The following is a 23,337-nucleotide window of genomic DNA, read 5'->3' on the forward strand; positions in this document are numbered from 1 at the left end:
TGCGGAAATTAGTTTCTTTTATCACTAATTGGGCGTCTCTGAATTTCATAAGATGATTGGTGGAATTTCGGTGTTGTACACAGGCGTTGTTTAAGTTGTCGTTCCTACATGCGTATATGTGTTCATTGAGGCGGGTGTCGAGGTTTCTTGCTGTTTCACCTACGTAGATCTTGTCACAGCCTCCACAGGGTATAGTGTAAACTCCTGCATTGACTGGTTCGTGGTGCTTGGGTTTTGTCCTGGTTAGATCCTTTATTGAAGTGGTAGAAGCGATGGCGACTCTGGTGTTAGCTTGTGAAAGTACTTTTGAGACGTTTAGTGCAACCTGGCTGTTGGGAAGAATTATAACTTTGTTGGGAGCGGTGTTGATGCGTGGAGAATTGATGATCTGAAGAGCTCTTTTCTTGCAGTCTTTGATGAAAAAAGAAGGAAATTGTAACTCAGTGAATGTTTGGTGAATGTAAGTACATTCCTCGTCAAGAAACTCAGGACTACAAATTCGGTATGCTCTTAGGAAAAACCCGATGATGATGCCTCTTTTGGTCTTGGTATCTTGACTGGAATAGAAGTGTGTGAGATCATTTTTATTGGTGGGTTTCCGATAAACTTGAAATCTTAGGTTGTTGTCTACTTTGTGAATGAGGACGTCGAGGAAAGGTAGCTTGTCATTGGACTCTTCTTCTAGTGTAAACTGAATCGCTGGTTCAACTGCGTTGAGCCTTGCCTGAAGATCCCGTACATCAAAACGTTTTGGAGTTATTACGAGGACATCGTCCACGTAACGTAACCAAGTGACGCTTGAAGGGATGATGTTGGCGAAGTGTTCAGACTCTAGGTGTTCCATGTATAAGTTGGCTAGGACGGCACTTATTGGGGACCCCATTCCCATGCCGTAGGTTTGTTTGTAGAGCTTGTTATTGAAGGAAAAACAGTTGAAGTTAACACAGAGTTCAATCAAGTCAACAAAATCTCCGGGAGGTAAAGGAAGATTAAGGTCCTGGTTGACTTTACGTCGTAGAACCTCGATGGCTTTTTTGGTAGGTACTTTTGTGAAGAGGGAAGTCACATCCAAACTGCTTAGTTTCTTGTTACGGATGGAGAGGTTACGGATGCGGTTGAGAAGGTCGCCTGAGTGTTTAAGATGAGCGGGGCTGATGGTCCCCAGAAGGCAGGAAAGATGTTTGGCAAGAACTCCGGCTAGTTTGTGTGGAGCACTGCCTATTCCTGACGTGATTGGTCTGAGAGGAATATTGTGTTTATGGGTCTTGGGTAAACCATACATGTGTGCTGGTTTAGGGTTGCTTGGTAACAAGTACAGAAGTTTCTTCCCTTCTCTAGTGCGTTTGAGTATTTGTCTGCTTTTGTATAGAAAGTCTTTGGTGAGCGTCTCCCACTGTTGAGTGCTGATAGGTTCGTATGTAGATTGATCATTCAAAAGGTCCATCATTTTAGTGTTGTAGTCACTGGTGTTGAGTATGACGACTCCACCTCCTTTGTCGGCGGTGGTGACGATAATGTTGGGGTCGTTGGCGAGGTCCTTAAGGGCAGTGATGTATCTTCTAGGAAGATTAGAAGAAGAAGGTTCACATAAAGCTGCAGTGAGAAGGCCCTGTATATAACCCTTCTGGAAGTTGCTGTCACTGTGTCTATGGTTCCTGGTAACAAGATTGAGTTGATAGTTAGGTTTGCGTATGTTGGTGGTAAATTTGAGTCCCAGACTCAGTGCTTGTTTCTCGTAGTCGGTTAAGGTGCGTGACGATAAGTTGTTTATCAGGGATTCGCGTCCCATTTCCTTCCACCGACTGTTAGTGCAGAGGTACTGAAGTTTGCGATTGAGTTTGATCTTCTGTTGGAGGTTAGCTGTGGTGACTGTGCTGAGAATATGCTCAGCAGTGTGTTGGTCAATCTGAAGATTGGCCCTCATATTCCTTGCAGTTTCAAAGGTTTCCTTAGCGATGTTAGAAAGTTCTTCGGCACATTCAGTTAAGTAAGCTTGGGTAGCTGGAGAGAAGGGGTGCTTGGAGTTGGAGAGTTGTGCAGGAGTAGACTTAGGGATCACCTTCTCTGCCAGGCAATCTTGTAGGAAGTACCTCTGCACTAACAGTCGGTGGAAGGAAATGGGACGCGAATCCCTGATAAACAACTTATCGTCACGCACCTTAACCGACTACGAGAAACAAGCACTGAGTCTGGGACTCAAATTTACCACCAACATACGCAAACCTAACTATCAACTCAATCTTGTTACCAGGAACCATAGACACAGTGACAGCAACTTCCAGAAGGGTTATATACAGGGCCTTCTCACTGCAGCTTTATGTGAACCTTCTTCTTCTAATCTTCCTAGAAGATACATCACTGCCCTTAAGGACCTCGCCAACGACCCCAACATTATCGTCACCACCGCCGACAAAGGAGGTGGAGTCGTCATACTCAACACCAGTGACTACAACACTAAAATGATGGACCTTTTGAATGATCAATCTACATACGAACCTATCAGCACTCAACAGTGGGAGACGCTCACCAAAGACTTTCTATACAAAAGCAGACAAATACTCAAACGCACTAGAGAAGGGAAGAAACTTCTGTACTTGTTACCAAGCAACCCTAAACCAGCACACATGTATGGTTTACCCAAGACCCATAAACACAATATTCCTCTCAGACCAATCACGTCAGGAATAGGCAGTGCTCCACACAAACTAGCCGGAGTTCTTGCCAAACATCTTTCCTGCCTTCTGGGGACCATCAGCCCCGCTCATCTTAAACACTCAGGCGACCTTCTCAACCGCATCCGTAACCTCTCCATCCGTAACAAGAAACTAAGCAGTTTGGATGTGACTTCCCTCTTCACAAAAGTACCTACCAAAAAAGCCATCGAGGTTCTACGACGTAAAGTCAACCAGGACCTTAATCTTCCTTTACCTCCCGGAGATTTTGTTGACTTGATTGAACTCTGTGTTAACTTCAACTGTTTTTCCTTCAATAACAAGCTCTACAAACAAACCTACGGCATGGGAATGGGGTCCCCAATAAGTGCCGTCCTAGCCAACTTATACATGGAACACCTAGAGTCTGAACACTTCGCCAACATCATCCCTTCAAGCGTCACTTGGTTACGTTACGTGGACGATGTCCTCGTAATAACTCCAAAACGTTTTGATGTACGGGATCTTCAGGCAAGGCTCAACGCAGTTGAACCAGCGATTCAGTTTACACTAGAAGAAGAGTCCAATGACAAGCTACCTTTCCTCGACGTCCTCATTCACAAAGTAGACAACAACCTAAGATTTCAAGTTTATCGGAAACCCACCAATAAAAATGATCTCACACACTTCTATTCCAGTCAAGATACCAAGACCAAAAGAGGCATCATCATCGGGTTTTTCCTAAGAGCATACCGAATTTGTAGTCCTGAGTTTCTTGACGAGGAATGTACTTACATTCACCAAACATTCACTGAGTTACAATTTCCTTCTTTTTTCATCAAAGACTGCAAGAAAAGAGCTCTTCAGATCATCAATTCTCCACGCATCAACACCGCTCCCAACAAAGTTATAATTCTTCCCAACAGCCAGGTTGCACTAAACGTCTCAAAAGTACTTTCACAAGCTAACACCAGAGTCGCCATCGCTTCTACCACTTCAATAAAGGATCTAACCAGGACAAAACCCAAGCACCACGAACCAGTCAATGCAGGAGTTTACACTATACCCTGTGGAGGCTGTGACAAGATCTACGTAGGTGAAACAGCAAGAAACCTCGACACCCGCCTCAATGAACACATATACGCATGTAGGAACGACAACTTAAACAACGCCTGTGTACAACACCGAAATTCCACCAATCATCTTATGAAATTCAGAGACGCCCAATTAGTGATAAAAGAAACTAATTTCCGCACACGCAAGTGCCTTGAATCAGCACTGATCGCTGTTTCGAATACAATTAAACAAAACAACGGCAGCTTCACCATCTCCGAAGTCTTAGCAAGAATCCTCCTGAAAACAGTAAACCCTGCCATCACATAGTCTCTCCTGTTATACTACACAAAGCACAGAGAGTGAACACTGAAACAACCTGCCTCATTCCAGTTTATATTTGTCCAACCTATTTTTATGTTACCCAAGTAATAGCTTTTATATCCTTTTACTCATGTACGAATTAATTGCTTTTGTCACTACCACTACTACTACTACTACTACCACTAGTGAACATCGAAATGGTACCTCACTAGTATTCACCTCACTCTGAGCCTTTATATACCCTCTGTGTCCATGTATTGTTTGTAATGGCTTGATAAAGCTCCTGGAGAGCGAAACGTTGCCACAATAAATGTCACATTAGTTGCACTTGTGTCCTTTTACTTTACATATTGTCGGTAATTCTACCAACTTTATTACAATCGACAAAGGATCAGTAAATAATTTGGATGACTGTGATCTCTAACATGACAGAAAAATCGTTGTTATTGCCAGCAAAGCTAACGCTTCTTCCCTACTCTTCAAGTCTGTCAGAAAGAGAGCAGCCAGTTCTCTAAAGTATTGGAGAAGAAAATATTAACAGGAAATTGTGTAGATTCCAGAAGCATCAGTGGCAGGAGGGGAGGTATGAACAAGAGTATTACGAAGAGCATTAGTTTGGCGAAAATTAAGTTTGATATCTGAAGAACGAAGTGTTGTTACTCCCTCCTCCATTCTACAAGTCCCATCCACCTCCCTCCTCGAAACATGATTAAGCCACATCGTTGGGCTTTTGTGTTTTCCTGGGTTAAATATACTTAGTGTGTTTTGTGACTGAATTCCACTGTTAGTATCATGAAACTGTAATATATTTGGAATGAGAAGAGCTTTCTGTGGTTACAATAGGTTCGGGACACACTCTAGAACAAAGAATATTATTGCCAAGCAACAGTAAAGTATCCTTCATGGGTAAATCCCGAGATACGTCTACAGTTAAATAACCAGTGTAATACTGCCTTTAAATATGCTGCACACCTTATTTTCTGGTAGGAAAGCTAGTGGTGGAACAACAGCTCCTGATTTCATTTACCCTAGTTAGACGTACTAGTTCGTTGTAAGGTTATAAATATTAACAGATGGTATATCTGAACTGTGCGTACTAGTACGTATATTGGGCACATAGTCATCAACTCAGAATTCAGTTGACCACTTGATCAGGAGAGAGGGCAAAACCTGCTAAGACCACATTTTGACTGTCCATATATGTTCGTTCCATCTGCCTCGGTGGCCGGTCTCAGACCAAGCCTCGTTAACACTGATGGAACAATTACAGTAATAAGTAACATTAAGAAACAACAAAATAAAGACAAGTGTACCGAATGTAAGTAGAAGTCTGCAGTGTACCTACTCTACCTGTAGGGTCTACCTGGAGGGTCTACCTGTAGGGTCTACCTGGAGGGTCTACCTGTAGGGTCTACCTGGAGGGTCTACCTGTAGGGTCTACCTGGAGGGTATTCCGGGGATCAACGCCCCCGCGGCCCCAGTCCACGACCAGGCCTCCCGGTGGATCAGGGCCTGATCAACCAGGCTGTTACTGCTGGCCGCAGTACTCACACGTTCTTAATATAAACGTATGTAACAGGTGGCAGTACCTCCATGGATATTTGTTTAAAATAAAAGTTATTTTGGTTAAGTAAATGTCTTTGTAAACTAAAAGTATCATTTATTCTCGTAACAATAAATGTATCAATAAAATTTATATTTAACAATAATCAGTTTTTAAATACGGTACTGACTAGCTGACTCCCCACACCTAACCATCTTATTATTTAAAAATATCTAACATATTATTGTGTTTTTGTAATATAATAATATTTTACAACATTGTTTAAGTATCAGCTCTAAAGATCAAATAATATATACACTTACACTGTGTCCAAAATAGGTGAATGCTTAAAAATATTTAAAGTCTGTTACTCAACAAAGGTTCACAAGGACTGTATGTAAATTATGTACCATGAGAGACATCTTAGTCCCTAAAATAGGAATTAAGATCTCTCTTATGGATGCTGAGAGTTTACTTTAAACCCTAAAATAGAGATTACAATAAACTCTCAGCATACATAGACTGATAGATATACACATACTGATGTATGAGGCCTTGCTGCGTATGTTTCGTTAATTACATTTAAAGCCTGGTAGTGAACTAACTTTTTTTACTACCAGTAACATGTTCACTACCAGTAACGTGTTCACTACCAGTAACGTGTTCACTACTAGTAACATGTTCACTACCAGTAACATGTTCACTACCAGTAACGTGTTCACTACCAGTAACATGTTCACTACCAGTAACGTGTTCACTAATAGTAACATGTTCACTACCAGTAACATGTTCACTACCAGTAACATGTTCACTACCAGTAACATGTTCACTACCAGTAACATGTTCACTACCAGTAACATGTTCACTACCAGTAACGTGTTCACTACCAGTAACATGTTCACTACCAGTAACGTGTTCACTACCAGTAACATGTTCACTACCAGTAACATGTTCACTACCAGTAACATGTTCACTACCAGTAACGTGTTCACTACCAGTAACATGTTCACTACCAGTAACATGTTCACTACCAGTAACATGTTCACTACCAGTAACATGTTCACTACCAGTAACATGTTCACTACCAGTAACATGTTCACTACCAGTAACGTGTTCACTACCAGTAACATGTTCACTACCAGTAACATGTTCACTACCAGTAACATGTTCACTACCAGTAACATGTACACTACCAGTAACATGTTCACTACCAGTAACATGTTCACTACCAGTAACGTGTTCACTACTAGTAACATGTTCACTACCAGTAACATGTTCACTAACAGTAAAGAACATTTTAATCCCTAAAACAGATCAAAGAAAACTTTCAGCGTATATACACTTCTCGGTGTACATATGTTACTGTTGGTTGGTTAAAGGAGTTTAAAGCCTATCGACTACACTAGGCTCATCAAGGTTGCATAATAAGTCAACATAACTTAACCAAGATAATAGCAAAAAGCAAATAAAGTGCAGAGTAATATAAAAACCCAGCATGAAGAGGCTCCGCCTGGCAGCCTCATCCAAAATATTTAGACATAGGAACTAACGACCTCTCAAACCTGACATAAAAAATTAAATCATGAACTGATCCGAAAGTTAATAATAACACTAACAATAAAATTAAATTAACCGAGAAAAATCCTGAATAATATTTTGTTTTAACCCGTGAGTTATCATAGACTATTATAAAAATTATAATCCACGCCTGGCATAAAAAAAAAACATGATTTAAACTAAATATAAAAAAATGAGCACTACTCTTCCTCGCAGAAGTAATTAGCACCAGATTCAATTTAAAAAAAAAGTGACCTTTTCACCAGCAGGAAAGAATACTTTGATCCCTAAAATAGGAATTAACGTAAATTGTTGTCTACAGGCAGTACTCATGATCTTTCTTGGGTAAACTGTTCTGTTGTCTTCAGGCAATGTTCCAGGATGTTTCTTGGAAATGTTGTATTGTTGTCTTCAGGCAATGTTCCAGGATGTTTCTTGGGAAAATTGTAATTAACAATCTTGCTCCTTCCATTAAAATTGAAGCTAAATGGGAATGTACATGTCCATCTCTCGGCTACATGCATTTCTTTCTTCGTTTATAGCAAGACAGTGCACAATAATGTGTACATTCGAATCTTTTTTCTATGCTTTCTATGTCAAGAAAAGTGTTCTTATTTCTTTTTCCGTTCCCTCTGCATTTGTGACCTTCAGTTTCTTGACTCGGGAGTTTTCATTCTTCGTAGTTCGTTCTTGGCTTTGCTGCCTTTCAAAAGCTCTGCATTCTCACATGCTAAACGAACTTCTCTCCCAAACTATCTACTGTGAAATCTCCTGTTCTGTGTCTTCGTTATATTTCCAGGCTCCTAAATCTTAACAACTCCCTCCGTTCCTTAGACATCAAACTTACTTTTCGTCAAACTAATACTCTTCGAAGTAATCTAGTTCGTACCTCTCCTGCCACGGATACCTCAGGAGTCTACTCCATTTCCTGCTCATCTTATCTTCTCCAATACTTTGGAGAAACTGGCCGCTCTCTTTCTGATAGACTTAAAGAGCACAAAGGAAGTGTTAAACTTGACGATACTAATAGTGTTCTTTTCTATCATATTAGAGACAACAGTCATCCTATTAACTGGTCCTCTGCTAAAATTGTGTTTCCTTCTTCAAGCTTCCACAGACGCCGTCTTATTGAAGCATCCTTTATACACAACTCTCCTCAAATGAATCTTAAACCTGGCTTTGTCTCTGTAGATGTCTTCCTATCTCATTACATTGTCAAATGTTCCGAAGTTCAGAACACTTATGACTTGACCTGATCATCTCCTCCTCTCCTCACTTCTCCTTTCCTATATTTTCTTTGCCTTTCCTTCTGCCTTGATCTGATGCTGTCCTATGAATTCTCTTCCCGGGTTACTGTCGTACCCTCGTGAAACATTAGCTCTCCTGTAGTCCACCTTTTTTTTGTTTTTTCTCATGTTCTTGGACTACCTCCAGTAATACTACTATTGCTTCGCTAAAACTCCACTCTCTGATTTTTGTGTCACTGCCACTACTCTTTCTCTTATTGTCACCTCTGCTACTGTGACACTACTTATACTACTAGTATTACTACTGCTTCTACCATTGCTTCCACTACTTCTAAAATTCCACTATTGCCTCCTCTTGTTTTACTTCCGACGGCTCAGCCGCCATCTCTTATATACTGGCTACTGTCACTTCGTGGTTCTGTGTGCTAAGTCGGACCGAAACGTTGTCATAAATTTCATTCTCCTATGTGTAGGTTATTTGTGTAACTCTCTCTCTGTATAACAGTACAGACTATACAGTTCTTATCATCTCAGAGAGTGATGAACTTAAGAAACTGCATATCAACCATACAGGTCAATTCAAATTCTCCAAGAAAAACTCTTAAAGTCCTGGGAAGGCAAACAATCCACAGGCTTCCCTGTCCACCCCGCGGCTGCTAGAAATGATCTATAGGTTAATATGTATAAAGAAATATAAACTCAACCGTTCTTATATTTATTCTTTCACCGAATGAGAACGAATAAACAGAAAACCGGACCATGGTTCAAATCAACGTCTGTTCTTATTCGCAAGGAAATGGGAGCAGCTTTCTTATATACACTTAAATATATTTACTATATTTCAGTCATTCCTATACTTCTCTCTATATATGGATCTCTGTCTCTCCCATTATATAATTTTAAGATTTTTTTTTTCATTTCATCTCAATGCCTGTGTTTAATTTCTCCACCCACCGCTTATTTTCCTACTGTCTCTAGGGGGAGACTTGTAAGCTCCCATGAAGAGCACGTTCTTGGCCTGGTTGTCGTGAATGATGAACACGAAGGGTCTGTTGCAGTGGAACTTGTGGACAAGTTGATATGCCTTGCTGAAGCTGGACCTTGTGTAGGCTATCAACGCCGTCGCCGCCGCCGCCTCCGTGCCCTCCTCAGACACCTCAACGAAGGCCTTGTGGATGGTCTTACTGACGCTGAGATGGTTTTCTTCTACGAAATCCGTCAGGTCAGCCAGAGAGCTGTTGAACAGGTCGCGGATGCCCAGGTTTATGAGGCCCTGTTGAAGCGAGACAAATAAAAACAGTTATTAGAAAGTTTGTCTCTAAGGACGTTAGTCACTTCCTTATTGGTTACATAACTAGAGAATCTTCGTCAAATATTGTAATCTTCTTGCGTTTTTTTTCTCTCTCTCCTGCTTACCTCCTTCAACTCATTCTTGAGCGTCTTTTCCAGTTTAAACTTGGGCAGGAGAAGCTCTACGAGCACACGTTGTGAACTCCATCCGCTGGTGACCCTGGAGAGGGACCCACCACTCAGGGCTGACACCATGTTGGAGAACCCTGCCTCTCCTTCCACATCTGGCAGCAGCAGCAACATGGAGATGACGTCGCCAGCATAAGGCAGTTCCAGAATTTGGGCTCCCAGCTCCGTCGACTGAGCTGAAGTGTGAAGGAAAGGGAAGTTAATTCTGGACCAATCATAGTACAGCAAGTAATAAAATCTCATGCTATGAAGTACTGTCAGATATGTAACTTCTTATTACAAAGAAGAGAATAAACAACACAAAAGTAAAAGAAGCCTAAACAATAGTATTGAGAGAACTCGTTTACGCAATAAACGTATCATCATTATCATATAGAAATATAGTGAATGAAGGGAGCCTCTGATGCAGTTACACCTACACCTACACACACCGCATTACATAGCCTGAGACTGTCGCAGTTACACCTACACACACCACCTTACCTAGCCTGAGACTGTCGCAGTTACACTTACACACACCACCTTACCTAGCCTGAGACTGTCGCAGTTACACTTACACACACCACCTTAACTAGCCTGAGACTGTCGCAGTTACACTTACACACACCACCTTACCTAGCCTGAGACTGTTGCAGTTACACTTACACACACCACCTTACCTAGCCTGAGACTGTCGCAGTTACACTTACACACACCACCTTACCTAGCCTGAGACTGTCGCAGTTACACCTACACACACCACCTTACCTAGCCTGAGACTGTCGCAGTTACACTTACACACACCACCTTACCTAGCCTGAGACTGTCGCAGTTACACCTACACACACCATCTTACCTAGCCTGAGACTGTCGCAGTTAAACTTACACACACCACCTTACCTAGCCTGAGACTGTCGCAGTTACACCTACACACACCACCTTACCTAGCCTGAGACTGTCGCAGTTACACTTACACACACCACCTTACCTAGCCTGAGATTGGTCTTGAGCTTCATCATGGGCACATCGACAGAGTTGCTGGAGCTGACGAAGAAACTCTGGGTTGTGGTGGAGGAAGGTTTGAACTGGTACCTCCAGGTCCCCTTGAAGTAAGCTGCGTTGACCAGCACCATGAGAGCGTCCACCATGTCATCTGGGGTAACCAGCTCAGGAATGCGGCCCTTAGTGGTGCTAGACACGAACTCGTTGATACTAGTTGAAGTTCCATGAACCTATCAAGTAACAATATCCCCGATAAAAAATGATCAGTATTTATAGGGGAAATGAATTCAAAATTTACCCTCACTCGTTTGCATACATACTTTGGACACCACTGACTGCTTAAACATGCTTGCAAAGGTTTTAAGAATGACTTAATAATAAAAAGGTGTTTTAAATTCAAATTACATTAAAAAGTGTTTAAGGCATTCTCGACGCAGGAAATGTGAACCAGATCAGAATACGGAGTACAAATGTTGAAGAATTAAAATAAAAAAATAAACAGAAACATTGAAGCGTTTACAAAGAATATATATATATATATATATATATATATATATATATATATATATATATATATATATATATATATATATATATATATATATATATATATATGCAATAAGATCACAGTAAACAGGTGATTTCAGAATATGCAAAACAACCACTGTGAAAGAATAGAGAAATTCCAAGCGCTTTCGTGACTACTTACATTATCAAGGAACTATGAAAGTAAAGCATCCAAGGAAGGTATATAAGGGGTCTGGCCAACACCTCATTATCAGATCCCACAACAGTTAAACACCTGATGCGCGCCGGCCCAACTGGACAGGTCCTTCGCACAACCCACCAACAAACTATTCTACCCAAGAAAATTTTAAAAAATATTATTTGTCCAGTGTATTATTAAATTCTTCCCAAATTCTATTAATTATAAATGGATCTAATTTATATAAACCAAAGGAAATATTCATATTATTGTCAAAACTGCTTTTTATGAAACAAGATTCAATTATATTCCTGTCGATCATGGACTTGCTTGATACTACTTTCTCCATGGTCGACAGGAATATAATTGAATCTTGTTTCATAAAAAGCAGTTTTGACAATAATATGAATATTTCCTTTGGTTTATATAAATTAGATCCATTTATAATTAATAGAATTTGGGAAGAATTTAATAATACACTGGACAAATAATAATTTTTAAAATTTTCTTGGGTAGAATAGTTTGTTGGTGGGTTGTGCGAAGGACCTGTCCAGTTGGGCCGGCGCACTTCAGGTGTTTAACCGTTGTGGGATCTGATAGTGAGGTGTTGGCCAGACCCCTTATATACCTTCCTTGGATGCTTTACTTTCATAGTTCCTTGATAATGTGAGTAGTCACGAAAGCGCTTGGAATTTCTCTATTCTTTCACAGTGGCTGTTTTGCATATATATATATATATATATATATATATATATATATATATATATATATATATATATATATATATATATATATATATATATATATATATATATATATATATATATATATATATATATATATATATATATATATATATATATATATATATATATATATATATATATATATATATATATATATATATATATATATATATATATATATATATATATATATATATATATATATATATATATATATATATATATATATATATATATATATATACGACAGCGCATGACGTAAATGCATTCCTGTACAAATACGAATTAAGGGAAGACAAAATATCATAAGATACTAAATTAAGAAGTTTAGACAATATAATGGTAAACCAGCAGTGTACCTCCACACTCTTATATATATGAGTTACATGGTGGGAACACCCGCAGTGTGTGACTGTCTTATTATCTATGAGAGTTACAAGATGTGTTGTTATGCTATTATTTTAGGATTGCGTCATGGTGGGCACACCCACTGTGTGGCTACGTAACATAATGGACACAGTCCAGTGTTGTTATCACACCACAATCTTGCTTGTGGATGACTGATATATCCATTAAAATCAAGTTTCAGATGGAATATAAAAACTAGTGCTAGAGAGAAAATACATATTGACTATGATTAAGTCATTCCTGACTAAGGAAATGTGAAATAAATATCGAGGTGATACAAAGAAAATAGTTTTAAACTTCAGCTGGTCAGACGTCATGGAAGATTAACGAGATAAAGAGGACAGTACCTGTTCGTCTTAGTTTTGGTAACAGTAGTTTTGTAAGCGGTATCCCTGAAGTTTACACGTATTAATGTGAAAGTTTTCCAGTGGTTAAATATAATATATACTTTGGTATTAGAATGTAAAAGAGAGACTAGCGCAACAAAAGAGAAGATTTGACAGGAACTATAAATTGGAAATTTTGGAAAACGTTCATTAATTAAACAAAGAAAAATCCAAGTCAAATTATTAAACTCTTGTTAAAAGTAAAATTAGATAATAGCAATTATCGGTACACAGATATCTTGAAACACAAATATCACCATTAAAGTTACCAATAAATATATGTAAGACAACTATGAAAAAAATTATAAAAAATCTGGGGACCATCCACTACCCTTTGAGACGAACTTTAACATATCGCAATGACGTGAATTTAAACATTGCAACAACAAGGAGTTCTGTTGGAATGTAACCTGTATCTACATCGTCGGAGTCTTTTGCATTCTCATGAAATGAGAATAAAATAAGCATTCTAACTGATTACACCTGATGGTGATCATCCTAGACTGGTGCCCGAATCACTTCATTCTTGACATGATTCATGGGAGCCGAACACCAGTGCTCAGATAAACAGATTTCACAGCGAAGTGAATATAACAGTTTAAAAGCAGTAAAAGTAATACGGGATCACACTCAGGTCTAAAACGTGAGTCCTTCATGCTGAGCCTATTTTAGGCTTTTCAATATTTTTTTTTTTTGAGAATATGTTAAAATATCTCTTTTTTGTTTTGTTGTAGTAAAACGTGAGTACTTACATCGGAGAAGTCGACAATATGCAGCTCTTTGTGGAGGATGTTAGTAATGCAAGGTCGAAGGTGAAGAATGTTGTCGAAGTAGACACGGTTGGCCATGTTGAAGGTGTACTGAGGGTTGGAGGCGGCCCGCTGAGCGTACCTGCACGAGGAACATTGCTTACCTACTTAATTGGATTTAAAACCTATCGACCACACGAAGGCCATTAGTTTACTTTAATTCCTAAAATAAGGATATATATATATATATATATATATATATATATATATATATATATATATATATATATATATATATATATATATATATATATATATATATATATATATATATATATATATATATATGCAATAAGATCACAGTAAACAGGTGATTTCAGAATATGCAAAACAACCACTGTGAAAGAATAGAGAAGTTCCAAGCGCTTTCGTGACTACTCACATTATATATATATATATATATATATATATATATATATATATATATATATATATATATATATATATATATATATATACGGAGAGAGATTAATACATGTGGGAGTATGTACCCCTTGTTGCAGGAAAATAAACATATTTAGTGAGAAGCAGTAGAATGATAACTACACCAAGTGGCTTAACTCTCTTTGTAAAACATTAATAAGAAGAATTAAAAGAAGAAAAAGCGACATATTATAACTCTGTCACTTTTAGTCTGAAATAGAGTAATTTTTCCCATTCATTAGTACCAAATACGGTTGGTAATTACCCATTTATTCTCGATACAACGTTCGGAATATGTGCTGTAACCTTCTCTAATAATCATGAAGTGTAACTGAAATACAACGCTAGTGCTGTATGATTGTATTACACGTGTGTAAGAAACTCCAGAGCTGCTTCCAACATGCAGTTAAATGTAACCAACGCACGATAGCCGAACACTCCAGCAAGAGTTTATAATGAGGTGAGAATTAGATACAGGGTTTAACATGTTTGAAAAACAGTATATTTTCTAAACCATGTCTAAATATTGTTAGCTACCTACCTGGAGTCTACCCTGAGAGGGTTCCGGGGGGTCAACGCCCCCCGTGGCTCGGTCCATCACTGAGCCTGTAAAAAAAGTTTTCCTAATATTCGCCAGTGTTATTAATGAGTGACTCTCAGAAGAGCATTGATGTGGTTTGTTGATGATGTTTGACATCATCAACCCCCGTTATCTCTAGCTCTCGCATGTGTTATTCTTTTTAATTACACACGTCATAACTTTCATAAGGCCTATGTCTGCAGGGTTATACAAAACTTTTGATATTCTGCTTTATTTATATTTTTGTCTCTGTGACAAATCCACACGTATAATTGTGTGTATATACTCGCCTACTTGTGGCTGCAGAGGTCGAGTCATAGCTCCTAGCCCCGCCTCTTCGCTGTGTGTGTGTGTGTGTGTGTGTGTGTGTGTGTGTGTGTGTGTGTGTGTGTGTGTGTGTGTGTAGGTGTATTTGTGGTTATTTTTTGTGTTCTTATGCTAACAAGCTTCAAACAGCAGTGCATTCCGGTATTTAATGAAAAATCACAGCATTTACTCACATAGTTTCAAGTGCTCGCCACAGCCTCAATGTTGATGTTTTGCCAGTAACCCTGAGACTGGCTTCCAACTGGGTCTTTGTATTTCCCGCTGACCCGAGGTAACTCAGGGTAAGTGCTGTCCATATGCTGTAAGGGGAGAAAAAGAAGTTCTTGGCTGTGCCCTTGCTGGAGAGCTCCCTGTAGAGGTCGAAGCCGAAGTCGCTGATGCCACTGAGGTCTGTGTTAAAGCTTCTGGAAGGGTTGCTGTTGTTGTCAGCAAAGCAGTGAGGGACGGTGCTACCCACTGTCGTCACGACCGCAGTCATCAGAGCAACCACTGACACAGCTATCCACCCCATAACTGCTGCTGCAACACAACAAAGAAACATTTATTTTGGAATAAAAAGAAATGTGTAGGAAAAACCAATGCACATGAACATTATTATTATTATTATTATTATTATTGTTGTTATTATTATTACTATTATTATGTATCCTCGATGGGGTACTTTTATAAAGTATTAGATTTGGGCTGTTTCTATCATTATTTACTGTTTTTATAAAAGAAATTTGAATATTAGTTTCCATATGATGACTTGTTAATTCCTCTTTTTATTCCCTTCAAATCTTTAACATTAATGTTTAACTGCATTATCAACTTGTGCCGCACTCTGCACTATTCCAATAGCGAGCATTGAGGTAGTGGGGACTGGGGTTATAAAACAGAGGAATACCTTGCACGTATCGCGCAAGCGACCAAAATGTATCTTATTATTATTATATTCATGGAAAGCACTAAACCCGAAAGGGTACAAGTGTACTCAGACATAAATTCCCCCTAGTTGGAAAGCTTATGCATGTAAATTCTTGTTTTTTCCTTCTGTCCTCCGGTCCAAGGGGACGTATAGGCTTTCTAATCATGCATATTGATTTAGTGAATCTCATGAACCACCTACATTTTTTTATGGCGAATCAGAGTGCGGAAACTTATCCATTTTAATGTTCCTGCGTAAGACAGGTTGGTGGCTAATGAGCTGAAGTGAGTCAAGTTCCACCTGGTGCTCTAGCTAATTACTGGAGGCCGAATACAAATGTTATACTCCGGTCCGTGGCCGCCGGGGTGTTGACCCTCGGGTATGCTCGAGTAAAGGGCCGCGGGGGCGTTGACCCCCGGAATGACCTCCAGGTAGCTAATAATGTTCCAAAAGAATGATCACTTCACCGCGCATCATGTTAATCATCAACACCAGAGCTGCTCTGTGTAACCCCCAGAAATGCTTTCCAGTTCATGGTCTCTTAAAAGTAGGACGAATCAGAATTACCTTGCGCATTTTTGGATCAAACCGGATTCTTCTATTTCCAAAGCGCTGAAGGACCTTAACGGTTTTAGCAGTTCCTTACAAATATAACAATTATATACCAACAACATTGGCCCAAGACGAGATGATGAAGATCAAAGTTAAGCTGTTTATGGATCCTCTCTCACATTGGTCTCCTGGACTGGGACAAAAAAAAAACGTCGAACAGAATTTTGGTTTCTCAAACAGAGGATTAAACCCCATTCTTAGAAAAGAACTAACAAACGAGTCTGAAGAGAATGGAACACTACAGATTGATATTAGCAGATCCATCGCTATGAAATGTGTGATGTATGTTTACATGACTGAGTAAAAATTTCAGTAGAATCCAAGACTTTGTAACGGCTAGGCTAAATAATGCTACAAGCATTTTGGACAGTCAAGTGTAAGCAGAGATGCCAGTCTCATGAAATGTAAACTTTATAAACAGAGAGAGAGAGCCACACACTTGAACAATATCTTTGGCCAAACATTCAACCATTTAGACTGAAAGACTCATCTGAATAATACGATCTTGTTGAGAGTGTATACACACATTGCACCGACTAGCTGAGTGAACTGTACCATGACCCAGAGAACCACTAATGTTTGTAGTGGTAATAACAAAATATCTAAATGTATTATGAGGTTATAACATTTTAAGTGAATTTAATATTTTTATGTTGTAAGTACATATGCGCAGTACAGTGTGGCAATACTCACAGAGGCCTCTGTAATGGAGTATTTTATGTGCTACCTCGCACAGGAAGATCCAAGTGTGTGTAGTATATTAATTAGCTGCTCAGGCGGTACAAAGTAAAACGAAAGCTGTCTTAACAGCTTCATGGCTGACTCCATCAGACACGAGTAATGAAAATGGTCTGGGAGTCATTGGCAAAAAGAAAGATATTAACCAAGTCAACAGTGTCGTCTATTAGCTTCGAGTAATCACAAGTGGCAGGTAAGTTGATGTTGTTAGTGAATGAATCATGGATTCTTTTCCTATTTAATGGTGCTGTTGGTCTAATGGCGGGGCATGGAAAGAAAAAAAACGCCGGTGTTGCTAACGCAGGCAGTGTTTACCAGCAATAACGCGAACGTGAGATAGTCACTGGTCCGTTGATGAGACGATGGAGCTAGGTTGACGCAGGTGAGGATGTGGGGGTCTCACCTTATCTCCGCACTTCCGGTCATGTGTAAGGATCACAACACTTAACACTGTCACACATTGTGTGTCTGTGTCAAGATGACACCGTAAAGGCCTACCTGGATGCTTATAAACGAGTAGGCTGAAAGATGAGACAGGAAGATGACGCCACTAGTTTAGGACAGTGAGGAGCGAATACAGTGTAGACGTCCACAACCGAAGGCACTGAATGACTCCTGTGCTCTCCCACTTCCTATATATATATATACACTACACCTGCCCTGTTGCCTACCCTCGTGTCTCTGCCGTCCTGTCTACGTGATTTCCTACCCGCCTGTTTCCCTTCCAGTTGCCTGCTGTCTCCTTGCTTACCTGCCTGTCTGTAGGCAAACCAGTCTGCCTGTCTCCCTGCCTGCCAGCCCAAACCAGTTGCTGACAGTTATAAGTCTTGACACGGTTATTTAATTGTGAAGGCGAACAAGATGACCGAAACATTATTCTTACGAAATTCTATAATATTCAAGTTCACGGTGTCAGTATATTTGAAATGCCCAAAGGCTAAACGACAAAGCCCTTATGTAATTATTTATTTAAAGTTTGGGGACGTAACATTTTTTTTTTCTTCCAGTATTCTTGATAGCACACATATGTTGTAAGCAGTTAAAAAGTATATTATGTAGATTTAACCTAGAGAAAACTAAAGTTAAACAGTGACTTATTTCCATTATGATGCACAGAGAAGTCCAAAAGTTCCGCAACAAATTTAAACATTGATGAGTTAGTTGAGGAGTATGCAGACTTCCCAATGCTTGTATGAGAAACTGTGTCAGCACTGAATCTTAAGCTGTTTATTTCCAAGCAGCGCAGAAAATCTGTTTTTGGGTTTAGAGACACGATTACTCAAGAAACTCCCAGAGACAGCTACTACCGAGCGATAATTCCAGGAGAGCGAGCGATAACTTAAGAAAATAGATATGTAAGACTGTGTTCTAGGAATGTACAGCAGCTTGGAAATCCCCAGGATCTGGTCCACGGGTTGAGAGAGTCAGTGACGTCACGCACGATAGCTTCACAAATTTCCGTGGGCTTGGTTTTACAACATAAGAACATAAGAACATAAGAAAGAAGGAACACTGCAACAGGCCTACTGACCCATGCGGAGCAGGTCCATGTGCCCCCCCCCCCGGATTAGACCAATGACCCACCCCCCGGATTATCCCAATGACCCACCCAGTCTGGTCCTCCACTCAGGGATGGAGCACTGCACCAGACCCAGCAGCACAAGCTAGTCAGGTTCAACTCACACCCACCCACACCCACTCATGTATTTATTTAACCTATTTTTAAAACTACACAACGTTTTAGCCTCAATAACTGTACTCGGGAGTTTGTTCCACTCATCCACAACTCTATTACCAAACCAGTGATTTCCTATATCCTTCCTGAATCTTAATTTTTCCAACTTGAAACCATTGCTGCGAGTCCTGTCTTGGCTGGAAATTTTCAGCACGCTATTTACATCCCCTTTATTTATTCCTGTTTTCCATTTATACACCTAGATCATATCCCCCCTAATTCTACGCCTTTCGAGAGAGTGCAGATTCAGGGTCCTCAGTCTATCCTCACAGGGAAGATTTCTGATACATGGGATCATCTTTGTCATCCTTCTTTGTACGTTTTCCAGAGCATTTATATCCATTCTGTAATACGGTGACCAGAACTGCGTAACTTTCCCAGGGTCGAGTGTATGGTTGCCAGCTGAGCCATCCAGTGGCAGAGTTTGTGCAATGAGTCAGTTGTGTTGTTGTTGTTGTTGTTGTTGGGAGGTCGACAACACCACTAGTTGTTTATTATGACCACTGTATCTCTGTCGCCCCATGATTATGACCACTGTATCTCTGTCACCCCATGATTGTGACCACTGTATTTCTGTCACCCTATGATTATGACCACTGTATCTCTGTCACCCCATGATTATGACCACTGTATCTCTGTCACCCCCATGATTATGACCACTGTATCTCTGTCACCCCCATGATTATGACCACTGTATCTCTGTCACCCCCATGATTGTGACCACTGTATCTCTGTCACTCCATGATTATGACCACTGTATCTCTGTCACCCCCATGATTATGACCACTGTATCTCTGTCGCCCCATGATTATGACCACTGTATCTCTGTCACCCCCATGATTATGACCACTGTATCTCTGTCGCCCCATGATTATGACCACTGTATCTCTGTCGCCCCATGATTATGACCACTGTATCTCTGTCACCCCATGATTGTGACCACTGTATTTCTGTCACCCTATGATTATGACCACTGTATCTCTGTCACCCCCATGATTATGACCACTGTATCTCTGTCACCCCCATGATTGTGACCACTGTATCTCTGTCACTCCATGATTATGACCACTGTATCTCTGTCGCCCCATGATTATGACCACTGTATCTCTGTCACCCCATGATTGTGACCACTGTATTTCTGTCACCCTATGATTATGACCACTGTATCTCTGTCACCCCCATGATTATGACCACTGTATCTCTGTCACCCCCATGATTGTGACCACTGTATCTCTGTCACTCCATGATTGTGACCACTGTATCTCTGTCACTCCATGATTATGACCACTGTATCTCTGTCACTCCATGATTGTGACCACTGTATCTCTGTCACTCCATGATTATGACCACTGTATCTCTGTCACTCCATGATTGTGACCACTGTATCTCTGTCACTCCATGATTATGACCACTGTCTCTTTCAGTCACCCCATGATCATGACCACTGTCTCCCTTGACCCATGAGTGTAACCACTGTCTCTCAGTTACCCCATGATTGTGACCACTGTCCCCCGTTCTCCATAATTGTGACCCCTGTCTCTCTCTTCCTCACCCAAGGATTGTGACCACAAAACGAGGGCAATAGGCATAACGAGGAAGGTAGGCAGATGGTGACAGATAGAACACAGAAAGCAGCAGTAAACAGAGGACAGTCCAGTACTAGCGAGGTAAACACCTCAGCACGGTCGGGCGCCACTGCTGTTTCTTATCCTCATAGCAGACAGATAACAACACCCGTCACAGTTTTGTATCATCATTTGCAGATGGCACTAAAATAAGCATGAAGGAAGCGCAAAATAAACCCAGGGAAAGGAAGGAGCCCCAGAGTATTCAACATCTTACCAGCAGATATCAGAAACACTGCTGGGACATTTGTAGAAGTCTTTAAAAGTAAACTGTGCAAGTGTATCCACCAGGTGTAAGATCATTCAGGTTTTGATGGATATGTGGGCCAGCGAGCCGCCAGCAACAACAGCCTGGAGACCAGGTAAGCGCCAGACAAGCCTGACCCAGGCCCAGGATGCGACCCTTACCAGTAAACTAACACCCACTTGACACACTGTTGAATCCAATATGTTCTTTAAAGTACTCTTTCCAGAGTACTGAAAGAGCACTCTGTATCTGCAACCATAAGTAGAAGACAAAATATTGTCATTACAAAGCATACATTTGGGGATAGTGTTATGACTTTCATTACATAAACTGTTAAGTAGCGTCATATTGCCCTTGTCCTCGTTTTTCAAAATTGACTGAATCATTATTAGTACAATTTTTTCCTTCCAACTCTTTAAACCTCCATTTTTCAGACATGATTTCCACAGCTTCGAATGACATCAACGATGTTTTGGACATCAATGAGAAAGTTAATCAGATGCTTTTTTTTCCCCCCCGTCTTGATAAAAGAAATCTGATTTCTGCTCATCTCCCTCCGAAGACCTGGAGCTACTGGTTTACCACTGATCCACAAAGGTACCATTTAACAGACGTTGTATCATATGTTAGTCAAGTCAGTCCTCAAAAACTCTTCAAAATTTTATTCAGGTGCTCATAGCTTCCTTCCCCGAAGGCCTTTAAAGTTTGTTCTTGGATATGAACATAAATTCAGCGAGCATACTTGTGACTGAAGGAGAAAAACAGAAGTGCAAGGGACTGCAGAATGTTCAGATATGGAGAAAAATTGGTTTACCTATGAGATCGAATAAAAGTCAAAAAAAATTGCCTGAAAATTTAATAATGAGGGTTCAGAAGGTGAAAATTAGGAGCAGAACATTCTTTCAGTGCCAACTCTGGTATATATGCATTATACGCTTCATGGAGAAGCTTTGTCATAGCATCGTTTGTCACCTGATTTGGTAACATTTGTTACTTTTAGAAGAGCATCAGTCACTCCTGGAGTTCAATTCCAGCTTTAGCAGCAGCTGATGACGAACCGGAATCAAGAAATATTAACGTCTGTTTTTCTAAGTTGAATCCTCTTTACATTACGAACATATTACCGATTATTTGAGGGTAAGACATTCGAAGCTTATTCATCATTGCATACAGTGACTTCTCCAGTGATCAGAGGCGCGTACCCAGGATTTAGGTAGGTTGTGCTCTTCCTAACTAATTGCATAGCATGTAGAATCATTGATGGGTGATTTGATGATTGTTTTAAAAATGAGAAGAAACCACTAAGGAAAGGTACAACTTTAATAGCATGGACTCCGTGAAGAGCACACCATGTGAGTCAAGGGTCGTTATTCCCATCCTGTTGTTCTTCAAGCTTAGAAGTCACCTCTTTTGCCCATTCTTCTTCCTTTGAGATCTCTGGTTCATCATAGGTGCAATGACGATCTTCTCAACACAGATGCTTGACATTAGAGTTATAGATTCCATACTTGGCCTTGTCAGAATTCCAGTATCACAACCGTTATCTGCCTGCAGCGAATCCTGTATATACACTTGTGTAAAGTGCTGCCAACTTTGGTTACACCAAGCTGTGTATGTACAGATTTGTGCAAGATTCACTTTCTTAAAATTTCTCGTAGGTAAAACTTTTGCTGGCTGACAGCCTGGAGGCTCACAGCCTGGAGGCTCACAGCCTGACTCATGTCTAACAAGTGACTATTATTGGCTGGCTAAACACCTCACCTGCACCCTATGCTCTCCTAATATCTGGAGTAAATTCTCGAACACACGTTATCCGTTCCCATCATGAATACACATTATTCCTCCACCTACCTAATTCTGACATATCTTTTTAAAAGAAATCCGGTCGATGACATTTATAATTTCTAGAAAAAAATCTGATGCAATTTCCAAGTGATCTATCGCTTCCTCTAACACAAAAATTGCCTTCACCTTACTGCCAAAGGATTTTCTTCAACAATGAAATCTTACTGCAGAGAAGTGTGGGCAATATGAACTTTGTTGCAATTGCAAAGATACTGTATGTTGCTTTCCCCATGTGGCCACATTATTATATATATATATATATATATATATATATATATATATATATATATATATATATATATATATATATATATATATATATATATATATATATATATATATATATATATATATATATATATATATATATATATATATATATATATATATATATATATATATATATAT

At 39.8% G+C, this 23,337-nt stretch overlaps 2 protein-coding genes across 2 annotated transcripts in view; both read right to left on the reverse strand.

The window, feature by feature from the left end:
- The window catches only part of LOC128692710 (uncharacterized), a 50,300-nt gene extending 32,170 nt beyond the window's left edge, over positions 1–18,130 (reverse strand). Inside the window, exons 1-6 of the mRNA XM_070090119.1 lie at positions 17,976–18,130; positions 15,394–15,739; positions 13,834–13,972; positions 10,822–11,065; positions 9,792–10,030; positions 9,315–9,648 (exon numbers count right to left, since the gene is read on the reverse strand). Coding sequence (XP_069946220.1) covers positions 9,315–9,648; positions 9,792–10,030; positions 10,822–11,065; positions 13,834–13,972; positions 15,394–15,731 — 1,294 coding nt within the window. The 5' untranslated portion in view covers positions 15,732–15,739; positions 17,976–18,130. The remainder of the gene's footprint in view (positions 1–9,314; positions 9,649–9,791; positions 10,031–10,821; positions 11,066–13,833; positions 13,973–15,393; positions 15,740–17,975) is intronic.
- On the reverse strand, positions 5,668–9,317 carry LOC138853432 (uro-adherence factor A-like). Its single transcript, XM_070090008.1, has one exon. It carries the CDS (start codon positions 6,865–6,867, stop codon positions 6,172–6,174), a length of 696 nt encoding a protein of 231 aa, XP_069946109.1. The 5' UTR covers positions 6,868–9,317; the 3' UTR covers positions 5,668–6,171.
- Positions 18,131–23,337: the final 5,207 nt, after the last annotated feature.

The sequence above is a fragment of the Cherax quadricarinatus genome, chromosome 30 (genome assembly GCF_038502225.1).
Source record: "Cherax quadricarinatus isolate ZL_2023a chromosome 30, ASM3850222v1, whole genome shotgun sequence".
Classification (NCBI taxonomy): Eukaryota; Metazoa; Arthropoda; class Malacostraca; order Decapoda; family Parastacidae; genus Cherax; species Cherax quadricarinatus.

Coding starts and splice junctions, on each gene's coding strand:
- LOC138853432 (XM_070090008.1), bottom strand. CDS start 6,867: ATGTTCTTTACTGTTAGTGAACATGTTACTGGTAGTGAACATGTTACT.